The sequence below is a fragment of the Neomonachus schauinslandi genome, chromosome 3 (genome assembly GCF_002201575.2).
Source record: "Neomonachus schauinslandi chromosome 3, ASM220157v2, whole genome shotgun sequence".
Lineage (NCBI taxonomy): Eukaryota > Metazoa > Chordata > Mammalia > Carnivora > Phocidae > Neomonachus > Neomonachus schauinslandi.
Genome location: NC_058405.1, coordinates 99,882,372 through 99,899,244, shown reverse-complemented (window position 1 = coordinate 99,899,244; position 16,873 = coordinate 99,882,372). Strand labels below are relative to the sequence as shown.

Here is a 16,873-nt window from a genome sequence, read left to right as displayed (position 1 = left end):
CCTAGCTAGCATTTGAGAAAGTAATTTAACTTGTCTAGGCTTTAATTTGCCCATTTGTAAAATAAGGAGAATATTTCCATTATAATCACCGTGAGAATTAAACACACAATTTATAAAGTACTTAACAAAGTCACTGGACACAGCAGTTGAATAAACTATGAGTGTATGCAGCTTACAATACACTGTAATTATCTAGGAATACTGGAAATAAGGATATTTAACCAAAAAATTCAAACTGGTTAGCTATGTAATTGTTAGATAAGCGACAAACTGATATTCTATTAAACCCTGCCAATTCTCTTACCCTCCAGTTTCGAATCCTCTTCAACCTACTAGGTGTTTTCTCCAATATTTGTAGAAACTCATGTGTTAGCTCTAAAAATAAAATTTAAATTTAAAACTTAGAAGGTGTCTTTAGGATTTATATTTCTCTCAAGTGGGCAATATTAAAAAGGGGCCTCAAGAGTTCATCTACTTCACTGTCACCCTTCTATTCAACCTTCAGCACATATAGAAGTAGACACAGATCTGAACTGCTATTTTCAAAGATGAAGTCTTAAAAAAAAAAAAAAAAAATCACTCTCCCCCCACCCCCATGCTTACTCAGAATCTCTGGAAAATTTAGTAGCATTAAAATTCCCCCCAAATAGAAAATCTTCATTAGGCAAACATCATAGTAATAATTATTGCAGGCAAGATCTATCAATAGATTCTTTAAAATTAATGGACAAAAGTTTGAGGAAAAAGAAGATATCTGTGTAATCCTAAAATACCTTCCTCAAGATATTTAATACAAAGAGAAGACCAGTAACTTTACAATGGAGAAACTCAACAGATACCACCTTAACCAAGTGATCAGAGTTATTATTACCAGTAATAAGGTATACACTTTGAGAAAAACAAAACAAACAACCCTTGATATATGATGTAGCCCTTGATAAGATGCACAGGGTAAGGTACAACCCATTTCCCATTTCTGTGGTATTCTTGCCAAAAATACATAATTTCCATCTAATATTGAAAAATACTAAACCCCAATTGAGAAACATTCTATACTATAACTATTATTTTTCTTTCTTTTTTTTTTTTAAAGATTTTATTTATTTGAAAAAGAAGAGAGCACGTGTGCGCAAATCAGGGAGAGTGGCAGAGGGAGAGGGAGAAGCAGACTCTCCACTGAGCAGGGAGCCTGATGTGGGGCTTGATCCCAGAACCCTAGGATCATGACCTGAGCCGAAGACAGACACTTAACTGACTGAGTCACCTTGGCGCCCCCGACCATTATTTTTCAAAGTGTCAAGGTCACAAAAGAAAATAAACGATAGAAAAACTGACATAATTTAGAAGAGATTTAAGGGGCATTTCAAGCATATGGAACATGGGATCCTAGAACAGAAAAACTGAGGACATCAAATAAAACCTATAGTTAGGTAATACTATTGTAACAATGTTAATCTCTTGGTTTCGATAATCATGTATGTAAGATGTTAACATTAGAGAAACCTGGTAAAGGGTATATAGAAACTGTACTATTCCATAGTTTAAGTTTAAAATTATTTCAGTGTTAAATGAAAAAAAATTTTCCATCTATACTCAGATTCCTAGTAATTATTACTATTAACTATTAGTAAAACCACCCTGGTCATATATTTTTACCTCACTTTTTTCTTAAATTTGGGATTACAGTGAGATGACTCACTTTTCCAAGGTGGTGCAGTGATGAATTCTACTTTCCTAACCCCAAAATAGTGCCATTAATAAAGCTATTGACCACTCAAGACAAATATTCATACCAAATGAATTACAATATCATGTAATATCAATAATGCCAATTCAGTAGAGACTACATAGATTCATTTATTATTTTTTAGTATACACAGTAAGCTTCTCTATGAATGATTCTAGGCAAATATGCCAAGACTGATAATGAAAATTCAGACAATACGAAATTTGTCTTGAAGCAAAAAATATGCAAAACCTCGGCACTTATTATATGTTCATAAGCTGTGTTAAACCTGCTCAAGATTCATGAACTTTTTGATCCAATTTGAATGAAAACAATCTAATGCCTAGACTACCATTCTTCCCAACCTGAAAAAACCCCCACCTTTTTCTACTTGGGACACTTAAGAATCTGTCAAATAATCACTGCTAATCTATTAGTTATGTGCACAAAAATCACAGAAGATGCTTAAAATAGAGCTTTTCCCTTCAAAGCTACTATACAGAAAAAAATTCAAAATGCAAAAAACACACGAGAGTTTGTTATTAATCAGAAAATAAAAACTCTGCAAAGCAACAAATGTTACAGGTAGGCCAAGTCCAAGCCAACGGTGTTTTTGCAACAGTCATTAAATGAATTATTTTAGTGAACACTGATGCTTAGACACCAGGCTAAAATTCAGATATATCTTAATATCTTAAACTGTTACTTTTCTCTTTCTTTTTTTTTTTGTGATTAAAACACAGAGAAAGACTGCTATATGAAATGCTGAAATTGTCAATGTCTTAAATGTCCCAGATTCCTACTCAGGGCTCTCCAAATGAGTAACAGACTTGAGCCTTTTCAGGATGGAAGCAGAGAGATTATTTAGGTGGCCCTCGCTGTGTCAAAAAAACCAACTTTATAACTTAAGAGCAGTGTTAAGAGGCAGATTACTTGCTTTTTGTGAACTTTTGTTTTAGGATCATGTATATAAACTATTTTTATTCAGATTACACCTACTTTATCTTATCTTTTAACTGCTGAAGTAAGATGGTGGCATCGATAACCTATTTTTCAAGTCATAGATAAAAAAGCCCCCATTTTTAGAAGATGCCATTTCAACTCATTTAAGATTTCCTTCTCTCATTTTTAAAAAATATTTTAATTATTTATTTGAGGGAGGGTGGGGAGAACACAGAAGGACAGTGAGAGAGAGAAGCAGATTCCCTGCTGAGCTGAGAGCCTGACCTGGGGCTCGATCCCAGGACCCTGAGATCATGACCTAAGCCGAAGGCAGACGCTTAACTGAGCCACCCAGGCGCCCCTCCCTTCTCTCTTGTTAAACTTAAAAACAAAACAAAAAAAACCTCTGGCGACGTAAGGAAAAGGGCATAATCATGTAGCAGTAATATAGCATGAGATACATACTCTGTGACAAATTTTTCAGGGGAAAAAAAAACAAAACCACAAATCAAAAAATCTAAAAAGGAAGCATATTTTACCAGAAAGGTAGGCAATATTCCAATTATGACCTGTACCACGTGTTCGTAAACGAACACAGCCACACCCATTCATTTACAGATTGCCCAGGGCTGCTCTGCAGCCCCAGTGGCAGAGTTGTGTAGTTGGTATAGACAGAAGGGCCCATAAACTGTAGAAGAGTTACTTTTGGCCCTCCACAGAAACAAACATCTAGGTTACAGAAACATGTGAGATTTTATTGGAAGATCGCATTCAAAACCCAAAGGGGTCTCTATGTAACATATGTCCTCAGTAGCAACAGATACAAATCCTATTTTCCCATTAGCTTCAATTTTCAACAGAAGTTAGGGAAAGCCCACAAAAAGAATAAGCTGAAAACCTAACATACCAATTTAGGTATATCTTCGGTAAGAAGTGTAATCTATTTTCTTTCTGAAATCTATAATACTTGGTTAAAATGTCTGAATCCCCAAGAATCTCTCCTACCTCTGGTCAGCTTCTCTTATCTCTTACCAGAGAAATTTCTTATTAGAACACCCAACTCCAGGTTCACAATTTATAGAATTTGTACCCCGATTTTGTCAATTCATGTTTAGTAATGCAAGGCAATAACGACACACGTCACTATCAGTGGAACTACAGAGCAAGGAATGTTACCCTGAAATACCTTTAGCTCACTGCTTCACATGTTCTACAGTAAGTTATAACCGAATACCAATCTATAGCATTACAAATCATATATATGTTTTTTGAAAAGTCCTGAAGGCTTTAGATAGTCATTGGTGGTTAAAACATGTTCAAGGTTTTTTCTTTTTTTTTTTTTCCTTTAGGCTAATGAATCCTTATTTTCATCACGTTCACCTGACCATGTAATTATACTTTTTAAAATTCTATTACCAAATTGTTAATATGAAATTGTAGTTATGTTTTTAAGGAGTCTCTTACCTCTTGAAACACAAACTGAAATATTAATAGTTGAAGAGATATCTGGGATTAATATCAAAATAACTACAAAGGGAGGGGGAAATGTTGGAGCAGCCAGAACTGGTAACTGTTCACTTAAGTATGAGTCACGGGGATTCGCTTTTTTTCAAATCTATACAAAAAGTAGGCAGACTTTTTCCATAATAAAAAAATGTTTTCAACATAAAAAAGGATTTATTTTTCTCTACTTACCATCTAGTAATTCTAGAGTAACTGTAGGATCCACATATTCCCACCAATGTTTTCCATCAGTTGACACAGGAATCTCCCAATTGGACCATTTGCAAGCCAAATGAATACATACACATGCTATCACTGTTGGTTTGTACTGAAGACAGAAGGTGGTAAGGTGGAGACTGTTGTAGAGCAGGTTTGAAAACGAAGAACCATAGTAATTCAAATATGTAAAACAAAGAAAAATATTTACCAATAAGATTAGAGCAAAAACATAAACGTTTTCTTTTTTAAGTCTACAGTACAAAACCATATTAAATTAAAAACTAGCACTATAGTTATAAAATTCTAATACTAAAAAACCTACATAGATTATGAACATTCTCTACATTCTGACTCCCCAGATCATTATACTATTATTTTATTAAGACTACTAATATATTAATATTTCTAAATTTTGAAGTATTTTTACTTCTTCATAAAAGGAGAAGACAGTGTATTTCCAATAATCAGCATATAACATTTTAATTTTTTTTGTAGTATTTTTGTTTCTTTTGTAATGTCATGGCAAAAAAGTAAAGAAAAAGCAGAAGACTGTAAAATTGACAAAGTAATTTCAACATCACATTATAGAATCAGGAATTCTACCATTTGATGTGGGTTAGCAAACATAATTCTCAAGTCAAAGAGAATCTAACACTTATCTATGTAAACCTCTGTCTTCTTTTCAGCAAAGCCACAGAGAAAACTTACCTTTTGGTGAACAGCTTCAAGGCCCAATGCTGCTAAGTACTAGAAAAATGCTACCTTTCTCCTTCTGCTATATGCCCCAAACTGGGCATGTAACATGTTACAGCTAGCTTTTTCTAATGAAAGTTTTATATTTAGTACTTTGTTTTTCAAAATTCCAAGGGATAGAGGTTAAATCCCAACAACATATACCTAAGAAAATATATTCGTATTTGCCAATCCAAAGCTTTACATAAAACTTAACAGTGTCACAAGAAATCAAGGACCACACAATGCTAGTTTGGTCCCCTCCTCCCAAATGACCCATTTAAAAAACAAATTTAAGGCATTAATATAATCAACCCAGAACAGAATTATCTATTAGATATTAAAGGCTTTAAAAAATTATTCTTCCAGTTCAGTTCAGAATTGATGAAAAATGTTTATCAAGAGCAAACCCACACCACTTTTTCTTTATGTAAACTGAAAAGGAAATAAGTTTTTTTAAAGTAAAAATTGTACTTAGTCAAATCTAGGCACTGACAGGACTTGGCTACTTCTGATTTACAACTAGTGGGTATTATCTGGAAAAAAAACCCAAGTTATATAAATTTTATTTATTAAAAAAAACTTTTATGATTAAAGTTAAGATTGGATCAATGTGAAATTTAAAAAAATTGTCATTTAACTATAATTGTAAACTAGAAATAGCTTTATACTTACCAAGTTGCTCGAATTTCTACGTTAAGTTTAGCTCTTTGTAATCTTTAGCTGCTATTCAGGCTACCAATTTTAGACTTATGCACTCACAAATCGAGAATATGTCATCAGAAAGCACCACTACACTTCACAATGTGCATTTAACCCCTCTGTGCCAAAAGTCCCTTGTACAATACACCGCAAAGCAGACAGGAAGGTACCACCACAGTAGATGGTCCAGTCTCCTGTTGCAACAAGGGTAAGAGACACATTGAGGGGGCCCTGCATTAAAGGAAGCTATAGTGTGCTACAACAGTGCAACAAAGAGGGTCAGGATAACAACCTGTTGGTAGCCATGAAATAGGATGTCTGTGCCAAATCCTTGCTTGCTGTAAGAAAAGAAAAAAAAAACGAAGACAATACTATCAGCTTTAATGTGCTACCATCAAAAAGTTCTCAACACAACAAAAACTTCAAAGTTTTGTACACAAAAAGTAAATTTTACTTACTACTTACAAATATCACAAGAGCGCCATCATTTTCTATACTACTGAAAATCTTCAACAACATTCACTCAAATGTTTCTTGCTATCCCCCAAAGATCTGAGAAACAAGCCGATTTGCTTTTAGCTAGCCAGTTACAAGGGCTAAACTTGTTACTAAGTTAAGCATCTAGTCAGCTAAAAGTTGCAATAAAGCATTCTCCTGGATTTAAAAAAAAAAAAAGAAGAAGAAGAAGAAGAAAAGATTTTGAAGTCTAATACAAAATACAAAGAGTTGCCTGCCAGACTTAATCCTCAGTCATCATATTTAAGTTGGCTTAAGTACTTCCAACCAAAGAAAAGAAAACAAAACCCCCACCCCCCCCCAACTCAAGAGAGCACAAACTGCTCAGTTTTTCATGCTACTAAGTATCAACAAGGAATAAACAACCTAGAAACATCCTAAGGGCATAGATATAGAAAACTCCACTGCATATATTTTTCTTACAGAATCCAATAGTCAACTTTAGAAAAAGATATAAGTACTCCGGGGAATCAGGATGCTTCAACAATGGTCCCCAAAGGAAAAGCAATTTTTACCAACTAGCTTTTAAGACATTGAAATTGAAAACAGTCCCCCGCTCACTTCATCTGATTTCTTATTCTCCCCAAGAGGGATTCTTTTGCTATAATTTCCCTTTTCCCCCAATTACATTCATAATCATTGATGTACCTTTCCCCTCTGCTCACCTAGGATCAGTTCACCTCAACTCACCCCTCTCTAACAGGCCTCAAATTTGCCCTGTATTTTTTTCATGGCACCTGTAATCCCTGCTGCCCCATGTGGATCACCAACATAAGGTATACAAAAGGGATTTGGGCTTAGCAGAGTTGTGCTAAGGAAGAGTGTCAAAGCATCAGATGTCTTGGAGGCAGTGTGACTTATGTATGGCATTCTTTCCTGGTGGGGAGGGAAGGAGAAATCACAGAAATGAAAGGTCCCTGTAAAATGACATTAGCCAATTCTGCAGCAAAGTAGCATAATATCAACTTTCTCAAGTCCAGGGGGGGCGGGGAGGGGGGGGCGCGAAGAACTTTAAAGAAACCAAACCATTTACCACCCCCCTGCCCCCCAAAGAATCAAAATATGTAGAGAAGTAAAAATAATTTTAAATTGCCGTAGCAGTTTTTACCTCAGAATATATCTAAGTTCAATAACCTATTAACAGTGTGCAACAGAGGAAGAATGTAGGGAAAATGTTTGTTAGCTGAAAATTTTAACAGAGCAAAGAAAAACAGACACCAAACATGAAAGAATGTTTTTAAATGGAGTGAAATGTAAACTATAGTTACCTGAAATGTTAGTCAGACAAAATGGAAGTTAAACATATGTAAGATTTATACTAAAATTTAAGAATTGGTCACATTTTAAGCATTAACAACAACAAAAAATTAGATTTAAATATTCTGCTTTGGATAAAACATCAAATTTATAGTTTTTGTGAATTTGTAAAAACTTATTATTCAACTTTGCAAATGAATGGACTTGATGTCTCTAGCTTTAGATACAGGGGAACATGTACAAAAGCTACTGAACTCTGATTACGGATTTTTGAAGAGGACTCAAATTTCACAATACTAAGCTGAAAATCCAGTTTCATCTCCTACTAAGTACATATATATATGGTTTTAACCTATATAAATATCTTCTTTCATTAGGCTTAGTTTAAAGCAAAGTTACATGGCTCCCCATTATTCTGACAAAACAGCTTATTCTTTAAAGTTTTTAGGAAAACTACTCTAAAACTTTTTTTTTCTTAATTCAAACATATACACTAGTTATCTAATATAATTCTATACTACACTGTAATTCTGGGATGAAAATGTGCTCTAAATTATATTCCAATAACCATGAAGTACAGCAATCATAACTGAATATGTTCTACAAGTCATAACATGTACTAGCTATTAGAATCAAAAAAATATAAATGGGACTTTCAGAAATCTATGTCTTAACAATGACACTGTGATAACAGATTTGTTTTAAATGCAGCCATTAACAATAAAATCCTACCAGGTATATGAATTAAATTTAGAAGGAATAAAATGTGAGAATATTCAGGTAAACACTAAAAAACAAAGCAGAGCCTTTAAAAGTCTTACCCATTTTGTTTAGAATAAACCTAAAGAAAAGAATCTGGGGGTAAAAGAATGAAACTGCAAAATTTCGTTTTCAAAAAGTAACAGAAAAGGCACAATGAAAGTTCCAAGTGGTTGCTCTTAGTACATTAACACTTCAAATGGGAAACAGGAAAGTAGAAGTAAGAAGTAGTGTAACAACATGCAACTGTGTAAAGAATATATCTAGGGATACAAGAACAGATACATAGGATTCATTAACAAGAGTAGAAAAATGTATACCACATGCTTTATAAGCAGTAAAGCAAATAATACAAAAAGTTCCTACTCCTGTTTTAAAGGTTTAATAGGCACATCACTTGCTGTCTGTAGCATACTATGTATTTCCCCAAAACACACAAAAAAGAAATTATTTTCAATAATGCTAAAGAACTTTGAAAAATGTATTAAACCAATTTTGTTCAAATGAACACGGGGAAAATATTTCCAAAATGGCAAACCTGCTAAGACAATTTTTATCTGAAAGATCTGAGGATGGCCTCCAAATTCTTAAATTGTAATCATTTTTCTAGAAGTCAATGAAAACTTGAGATAGACCAGAAATTTTCTGCGTGTATGTGTCAATGGCCAACTTCTTAAAATATTAAATGAAATGGGACTGGCTTAGCCTAATGGGGAGGTGGGGAGAGTCTTAATATTTGGAAGCCCTCCCAATTTTTTAGTGAAAGGAGATTCTCCTGTAAGTTTAAAGGAAACTAATTCACCAGGTAGAACCACATACAGAAGCAGATGAATAGGTAGATGTAGGACACCAAAAGACGTTGCTTCAAAACGACATCTCCCCATTTTGAGAAAACTCATTCAAATCAATTACAGACAATAAAAAGCATTAATACTTAATTTAGAAGTTTCAAAGATCACTTACCTCTTACTAACTGGGTACATTTCACCACATCTGTGTGTGGATGTTCAATGGTGATCTCAAAACCTGAAATGAAAAGCACTTTTTTTCCCAATCACTTACCACACTACAATACTTGCCTGAGAAATGCCATGTGTCAGCACAACCATAAATGTGTATAATACATCGTTCATTATTAAAAAGATCCAAAGACAAAGTTATTTTGACATGCTCATTATACCTTCAATGATGAGAAATAATTTCTTCTCAAAAAACAATGTTCCACTTAATGAAAACTGGTTAACAAAGCTATTCGTAGATTGGGGTGATATTTATTAAAAATTCTGAATTATGATTAGTTTGAGATTACCTTCAGGTTAAAAACAAAATTATGGAAAATATAACTATTAAGCAAAGAATTCAACTATGTAACATATTTTTAAACGTATTACAACTGTTTCCGAAGATGTAAAAAGAGTATTTTTCATAAATATAATCCCTGGGCCATAGTGGGATAAAAAAGACCTTTTAAATGATTTATAGTCCTCTTATTTTCTTAGTATGCCTTAGATGAGAGGGTTTCAAAGCTAAGTATAATTAGCTTATAATTACACTTCATTGATAATAAAGTTATTAAGACAAGTGAACCTTGTAGGCTCAAGATTCTTTAAATCACTGTTTCTAAAACCAAAGATAAAATGCTGAAAGAGCTTTCAATGTCTAAACAACCCTTAGGCAGGGCGTGGTTTTTCCGTTTTAAAAAGTGGAGGTCACATCTAGTGTCTTCAGAAGCAGTAAAGGAGTAACATCCTGACAAACAGGTAATCTAGATTTTTAAAATTGCTGTGTGATCTATTCCTACTGTAATTAAAACTGCAAAATCATACTTTAATCAAAGCCACAGAAGTGTATCTTAGAAATTCTAACATTCCCCTTAAAATAACGTAATTTTCCTTTTAACCTTTATTACACAAATCTTTGTAAATTTCATATTTATATAATGTCATATAATAAAGCAATAACATGCTAAATCATTGGATTTGGAGATAATAAGATTCTCACTTTTATTTTTATACCTTTTTATATTATAAAAACATCAAACAAGTTATATCTATTTCAAACAAGCTACTTTTCTTAAAAAAAAAAGTCTGTCATGATGGGAGGCTATGATTATTGCACTTCTTTTCAATGTTTGGGAATGGAGTAATAAATAAATAACTACCATAATGAATAATGGCTACTTATGACACACACACTATGTGGTACATGTTTTTTATATACTCTCTCTCATCTTCAAATTCACAATGTTACGGCAGACATTATTTCTCCACCTCGCATATATAGAATGGAGATATGAAAGGTAAAACAACTGCCCAAGCTTAAAAAGCAAGTCAAAGGGATATGGATTTTAAACCAAGAGCTCCATAAAGCCCATGTTATTCCCATCATACACTGCTAAGTTCTTCCAGAAGTAATATATGACTTCACACAAGACAGACCTTGTTAGGTCTCAATTTCCTTAACAATAAAAGTGAAAGATTCGAATAAATAATCTTTAGAGATCACTTAAACTGCAAAAAACTTGAAGACAATGTAACTTTTAGAAAAGGATGATCATTTAAATAACTACTGTGTCACATTAAAAATGTGATAAATTTATTAAATATTGACTATAAGTCAGAATATTTGTACACATTACAATCATATGCAGTCTTTCACAATGAAAACTATGTTTACCATTCAATTAATGGTAAATGAAATTTTTTAAAAAATGGTTTCCTTATAACCAGGTAACTATTCTGGCCCCAAACATTGTTTTAAAATGAAACTTTGTTCGAGCGCCTGGGTGGCTCAGATGGTTAAGCGTCTGCCTTTGGCTCAGGTCATGATCCCAGGGTCCTGGGATCGAGTCCCGCATTGGGCTCCCTGCTTAGCGGGAAGCCTGCTTCTCCCTCTGCTTTTCTCTCTCTCTCTGTGTGTCTCTCATGAATAAATAAATAAAATCTTAAAAAAAAAAAAAAGTTAAAATGAAACTTTGTTCAATGATAAAATTATTCCATCTTTAGGACACCACACTGAAGAACACAACACAAAAATAATATCTGACATAAGTACATACCTAGGGTTTGTAGCATTATGGTTTCAAGTAAAACCAGTTCTTGAGTCTGTTGAAGGTAAGCCTGCCAGGTAAAAATAATAACATTAAAATGCTTAAGATAAACACTACTAGACTATGGGACCGTTAAATCATTACAGAAGAATCAGAATAGTTTGGAAACACAAAAGAAATAATTTGAGGGCGACAGACAAATCCTATTTTCTACAACCAATCTAAATTGAATTACTTCTAATACAGAATATGTAAACAAGGTAAAAAAAAACCAACAAAAAACCCCTAAAAAGACAACAATAACATGAAAGGAGGTAGAGCTTAACTGAAAACAACAAACCCTCCAGCCTGTAATATAAAACTTCATGTAGGCACTGGTGCTTCAAGACATACTAAGACAGGAAGCACCAACTCAAGCAAGAACATCAAATTCAAACCTGCCTGTAAAGAAAAGACGCATAAACTCACTCTAAGATATTTCATGTGGTAATTCCTTGATGGTGAGAGTAAGTCAGTGAGTTATTTTTTTAGAACTTCCTCTCTTCAAAAAGACAAAATAAAATCAAAGCAAACCCTCAAATCTCTAGGTTAAAAGAAAACATTTTAGATATAAAATATCAAAAGAATGTTATCAGGGCGCCTGGGTGGCTCAGTTGGTTGGGCGACTGCCTTCGGCTCAGGTCATGATCCTGGAGTCCCGGGAACGGGTCCCGCATCGGGCTCCCTGCTCAGCGGGGAGTCTGCTTCTCCCTCTGACCCTCCCCCCTCTCATGCTCTCTCTATCTCATTCTCTCTCTCAAATAAAATAAATAAAATCTTAAAAAAAAAAAAAAAAAAAAAGAATGTTATCATACACCCATGGGGAAATAGAGGGCCTTCTCTTTTAACTTTAACAAATCATTCCCCTACTGTAATTACTCTGGGAATAAAGAGTATGAAAAATTTCTACCATTATCAAATTTCTTAGATTATGACAACTGAGTGTAAGGTGATAAAAAACAATACATCATACATAAATATTCATGTAAGGACATGTTGCTAAACTCAGAGTGAAAAGCACCTTTATTTATGTCCCATTTTAAAAAGGTCACTAGATGATTTTTTTAAAGCATAGACTTCTATTATTTGAACAATACCCTAAGTATTCACCAAAATTAATTCTGAATTTGTAAAGTTAATAGAAATTACAAGAACAATCTCTGAATAATCACACATTCTTTATTATTGAATGGTTACATTAGTATCTCACTCCCTTAAAGCCAACATCTAAGATAAAACTTGTCATTAATAAACTCAGATATACTTTAAAAAAAAAAATCAGATACTTTTTTTTTTATATCAGATATACTTAATCTGGACTTTAGGATTAACTAAATGAAAGTAAACTAATATAATCTGGCAGTCATTTAGTAGTTAAAAGTTCCCGATAAAGGAACTCACCTATAATACAAGTGCTGGGAAAGTGAATTTAAAGGCCTAGAATTCTAGCTTCTGTTTTAAGATGTCGTAACATTTTAAAATGGCACTTTCAAAATGGTCTATTAAAATGTTGATGATGAACAAGTTGTTTAGAAGTTAGCATTACTCTTGAGGAAAATTAAAATATGAAAAAAACCCTCTCATGAAAGTATGGTAAAACAGCATCTTTATGGATCAGTATCAGAGAGGTAACTATTAGTATATATGCATTAACAAAGGAACAATTCTGTAAAATTACTATTTACTGTTCTAGAGACAAGTCCAGGGGTTTTTTCTATTTTTTTTCATTGTTGACAATTTAAGAGTTATTTATCTCTGGTCTCAAATGGAGCCAAACAATGGAGATGATATGACTTACCCTCTACATATAGCATAGGTTTGCTGTGAGGATAAACAACAAAATGTAAAACACTTATAACCACCTTTGAATCACAGCCTTAACATGATTCAGAACAACACTGAAACTCATGTACACACATAAAATCTGTTTCTGTTAGATCACTCCCCAGTATTACATCCTAAATGGTGAAAGAAATAAGCAGCAGTTGGAAGGCAACACCAATTGAATTATTATTACATACATCACATTTAGTATCCAGCAGTGGCTCTAAGGGATGAAGACAAGCATGTGCTACTTTGATAACATGTTCAAGTTTTCGAGCCTGTTCTTCCACTTTTGCAGCCAAAAATAATGCGGTAGGTGATATTATCTGCAGAAAAGATAAACATTTGGTGATTTAAAAGTAAAAAATTTTGGAAAAACCTTCTATTTTCTAAAGGAGGGGCGTGCAAAGAAGGAATGGAGTATTAAAAGTATGAACTGTGAGTTGGGCTAAGATTGATATAAGAGTTTTAATAAAGGGATTCATTAAATAAAACTAGTTACCCTAGTCTATAAAACCTGCTTTACTTGTTTTGCAAATAGAACACCAAAGGGAAAAAGGAAAAAGACTTCTATTTGGGCTAACTACAAGAAACTTTAAATCTTACTAATGCATATTGTGGAGGTAAAGGGGGAAAAAAAAACCTCAAGCAAAATAATAAAGCCATAGCTTAAAAAAAAAAAAAGTAGTAAAATATACCCAGATTTTCCTTCTTTGTAGGTACAGCCACTACTTTCTAGGGTTCTTTTAAATTAATCAATTCATTGTGTGGCTAAGAGCTACATAATACCGCTTTCGGGACAGAAAAAGGGTCTGTAAGGCAAAATGAGAAGATTCTGAACGTGATTACTATCTAGTATCTGTTATTACTTCACTATAGCATATTAAAAGTAGGTAAGAAAAAAAAAAAACCCAACCCAGGGAATAAACATGTAAGATAAACCAAGAGAGCAGAAACACTGCCAACAGGAGATCAAGAAATATGCAATATTTTTTGGCTTCAGTAAGTTATATGTTCTTGGGATTGAAGTGTAAGAACATAGCACTACAAAGACATTGACTAAGACAGAGAAACATCAATTTTGAGCAATATTTACCCAAAAAGGTAGTAATAAACCAAACTGATTGCTGACTCAGAAAATAGGCACATTCTAAATTCAAATAATCTAAGATTACACAGAAGAAATTTCTCATGGGAAGATGATTTCTAAATGATAAGATTCAGATTCATTATTTTTCAAGAGACGAACACTGAGTCTCACTGTATCTTGGGGGTCATCAATCACTATATAGAAACAATGCCAAAAGAGGGAGGGGAGGAGAGAAAGCATAAATCATGCTACATGATTTGGATAGTTAACATGAGGAGAAAGTTTCTGATACAAGGAGGACTCTTTCCTCTGAGCTTTTAAAACAACTTATAAATAATGCTGAACCATGAAATTTAATCACTGGATTTTGGATCTGAAAGGGACCTTCACCAGTCCAATTGCATTTGCAGATGAGTAAATGGGGTAAAAATGACTTCAAGAAATTCACTTCCTGATTATACATGTTTAAAACAGACCTAAAATTAAGTGAGCTTGGCTCCAAACAACCAGTAATGTTACCTTAAAAGGACTGAGTAATTTCAACTTGGGACTTTCAACTTACTTCCATCCTTCAGAATTAAAATTACAAGGAAAAGATGTCAAAATTGAGAATGCTCAAAAAAGCAACTTATTCTTAGTTTTCAGAGACTGAGAATAAACTGTTATCTTTACAACAAATTTAATTAAGCAACACCAAAATTAGTTAATATTCTTGAAATACCAACTAAACTTAAGCAGTCATGCAGGCAGGGGGTTTTCTGAAATGTAGAAAGTACAAGAGAGTGGATAATCATTTCCGAGCTCAGTTATTTCTTCCACATGCTGAAAATTTCCTACACTGCTACCTACTTTGTTTGATTAATTCCTTTTCTATTTAAAGGCTTACTTCATCCTAAGGAAAATTCCTGAGTCAGAGTGAAGTGTCCTTCTTTATTCAACAGGAAGCTGCATACCTCTATTATTGTACTTTCACTGTATTCTAACTTCTGGCTTATTAATGTTGTCTGCCCTACCAGTCTAGAAGCAGCTTAAATATAGAGACTGAATTACTCATTCATGTTCCCATTGTCTCCCATTGTGCAGCTGCTGTTCGATGTATTTGCCAAATGAATGATATGTGGATAATCCACATATAATTATAAGGGCACCGATGTTAAATTCGAAGTATTCCAAATCCCACAGTAAAATCTAAGAGCCAATAGCATGGGGTAAGAAATGCAAAAAACAATAAAGATACTCTCGGTTTCCCACAATCTCTCACTTTTTATCTAAGTCATGTCTAAGAGGGGAATGGCTAAGCCAGCCATCAAATGCCAGAACTATTTACAAAAGAGTGAAGCAATACAGACTCAAGTCCAATGTCAAATTACACCGAACTTAATACATAAATGTCCTTCTTAACTGCCAGATGATCCAGGATTTCTTACTCGCCTAAAAGGTACCTCTAAAAGTCTCCAATGAGTTCTTCTTGGTAAAATCTCTTAGGATTCCCAGTGACCGCTTCATTCTCTTCATTCTTGCAAGCCTCAATACCAACAAGTACTTTCAAACCACACTGCTTTTCTCATTACAAGATAGTCTCAATGGAAACAAAGTATGTGTACTAGTGAATGGTTCTAAAGTTCTACAAATAATTAAAAAAATCAAATGTTCAGAGAGCTAAGCAATGATCTTCAGGGTAGATTCCTGGTTTTTATTTACCCACACTCCTCACAGAAGTCTTTCTGTTCCCTCTAAATAGGGCTCAATTCTCATCCTCCTCCAGTGCAACACTAATACCCAACACTCTTCAAAGTTCTGGTGAAATCCACTAACTCCATTCACATTTCCTCCTCTATAGCCTGCAAACATTTTATTCCATCAGGGCTGTAAAAACAAAACACCTTTTTAGATAATACTTTGTGAATATCCATGTGAGGCTTTAATTTTAAGGATGACTAAAGAAGGTAATCAAGTTAGGTATTTCTGCTTTTTTGTAGAGAAAGCTGATTTTGTTGTGTGGCTTATTGAAAGGAAAAGAATTCCAAAAGTTCTAAGTAATGGCTATATTATTAGTTGGTCTGTGGCTTTTAAAGGTGAGGGTCCTTTTTGAAGGCAACAAACATTCATTAATGCATGTAAACTTGGTTCAAAGTCAAAGAATTCACACCAGTATTGGAGCAGATACTTGGTTTGAGTGAGCAAACAACTACAAACTGAGATTTAGTTCACTGGGGACAGGGACCGTGCACTATCCATCCTTGTGTTGTTATCTAATTTAATAAACCTTCTTGAATTACTATAATTAAAGGAAATAAAAACTGATTTTTAAATAGTGTCCAGAGTTTGCCAGCCTAGCAGATGTACAACTATTTCAAAGGGATATTATGTTCTCAAAACAAGACAAATTTCTACAGAAATATACCATACAAATCATAGAGAGGGGAAGGTGGAGGTGATGAAGCTAGCTGTAGCACAGTAGTCAGGCTGCCTCAGTGGAATCCTGGCTCTGTTATCTGACTAGCCTAGGCAAATT

At 33.8% G+C, this 16,873-nt stretch overlaps 1 protein-coding gene across 2 annotated transcripts in view; it reads right to left on the bottom strand.

Moving 5' to 3' along the window:
• CCNT2 (cyclin T2) overlaps positions 1-16,873 on the bottom strand; it is a 39,767-nt gene that overhangs the window by 4,690 nt on the left and 18,204 nt on the right. For both annotated transcript variants that reach the window (XM_021695836.2, XM_021695837.2), the window contains exons 3-8: positions 13,466-13,594; positions 11,415-11,475; positions 9,320-9,382; positions 6,117-6,162; positions 4,364-4,527; positions 305-375 (exon numbers count right to left, since the gene is read on the bottom strand). In XM_021695836.2, the coding sequence (XP_021551511.1) occupies positions 305-375; positions 4,364-4,527; positions 6,117-6,162; positions 9,320-9,382; positions 11,415-11,475; positions 13,466-13,594 (534 nt within the window). The remainder of the gene's footprint in view (positions 1-304; positions 376-4,363; positions 4,528-6,116; positions 6,163-9,319; positions 9,383-11,414; positions 11,476-13,465; positions 13,595-16,873) is intronic.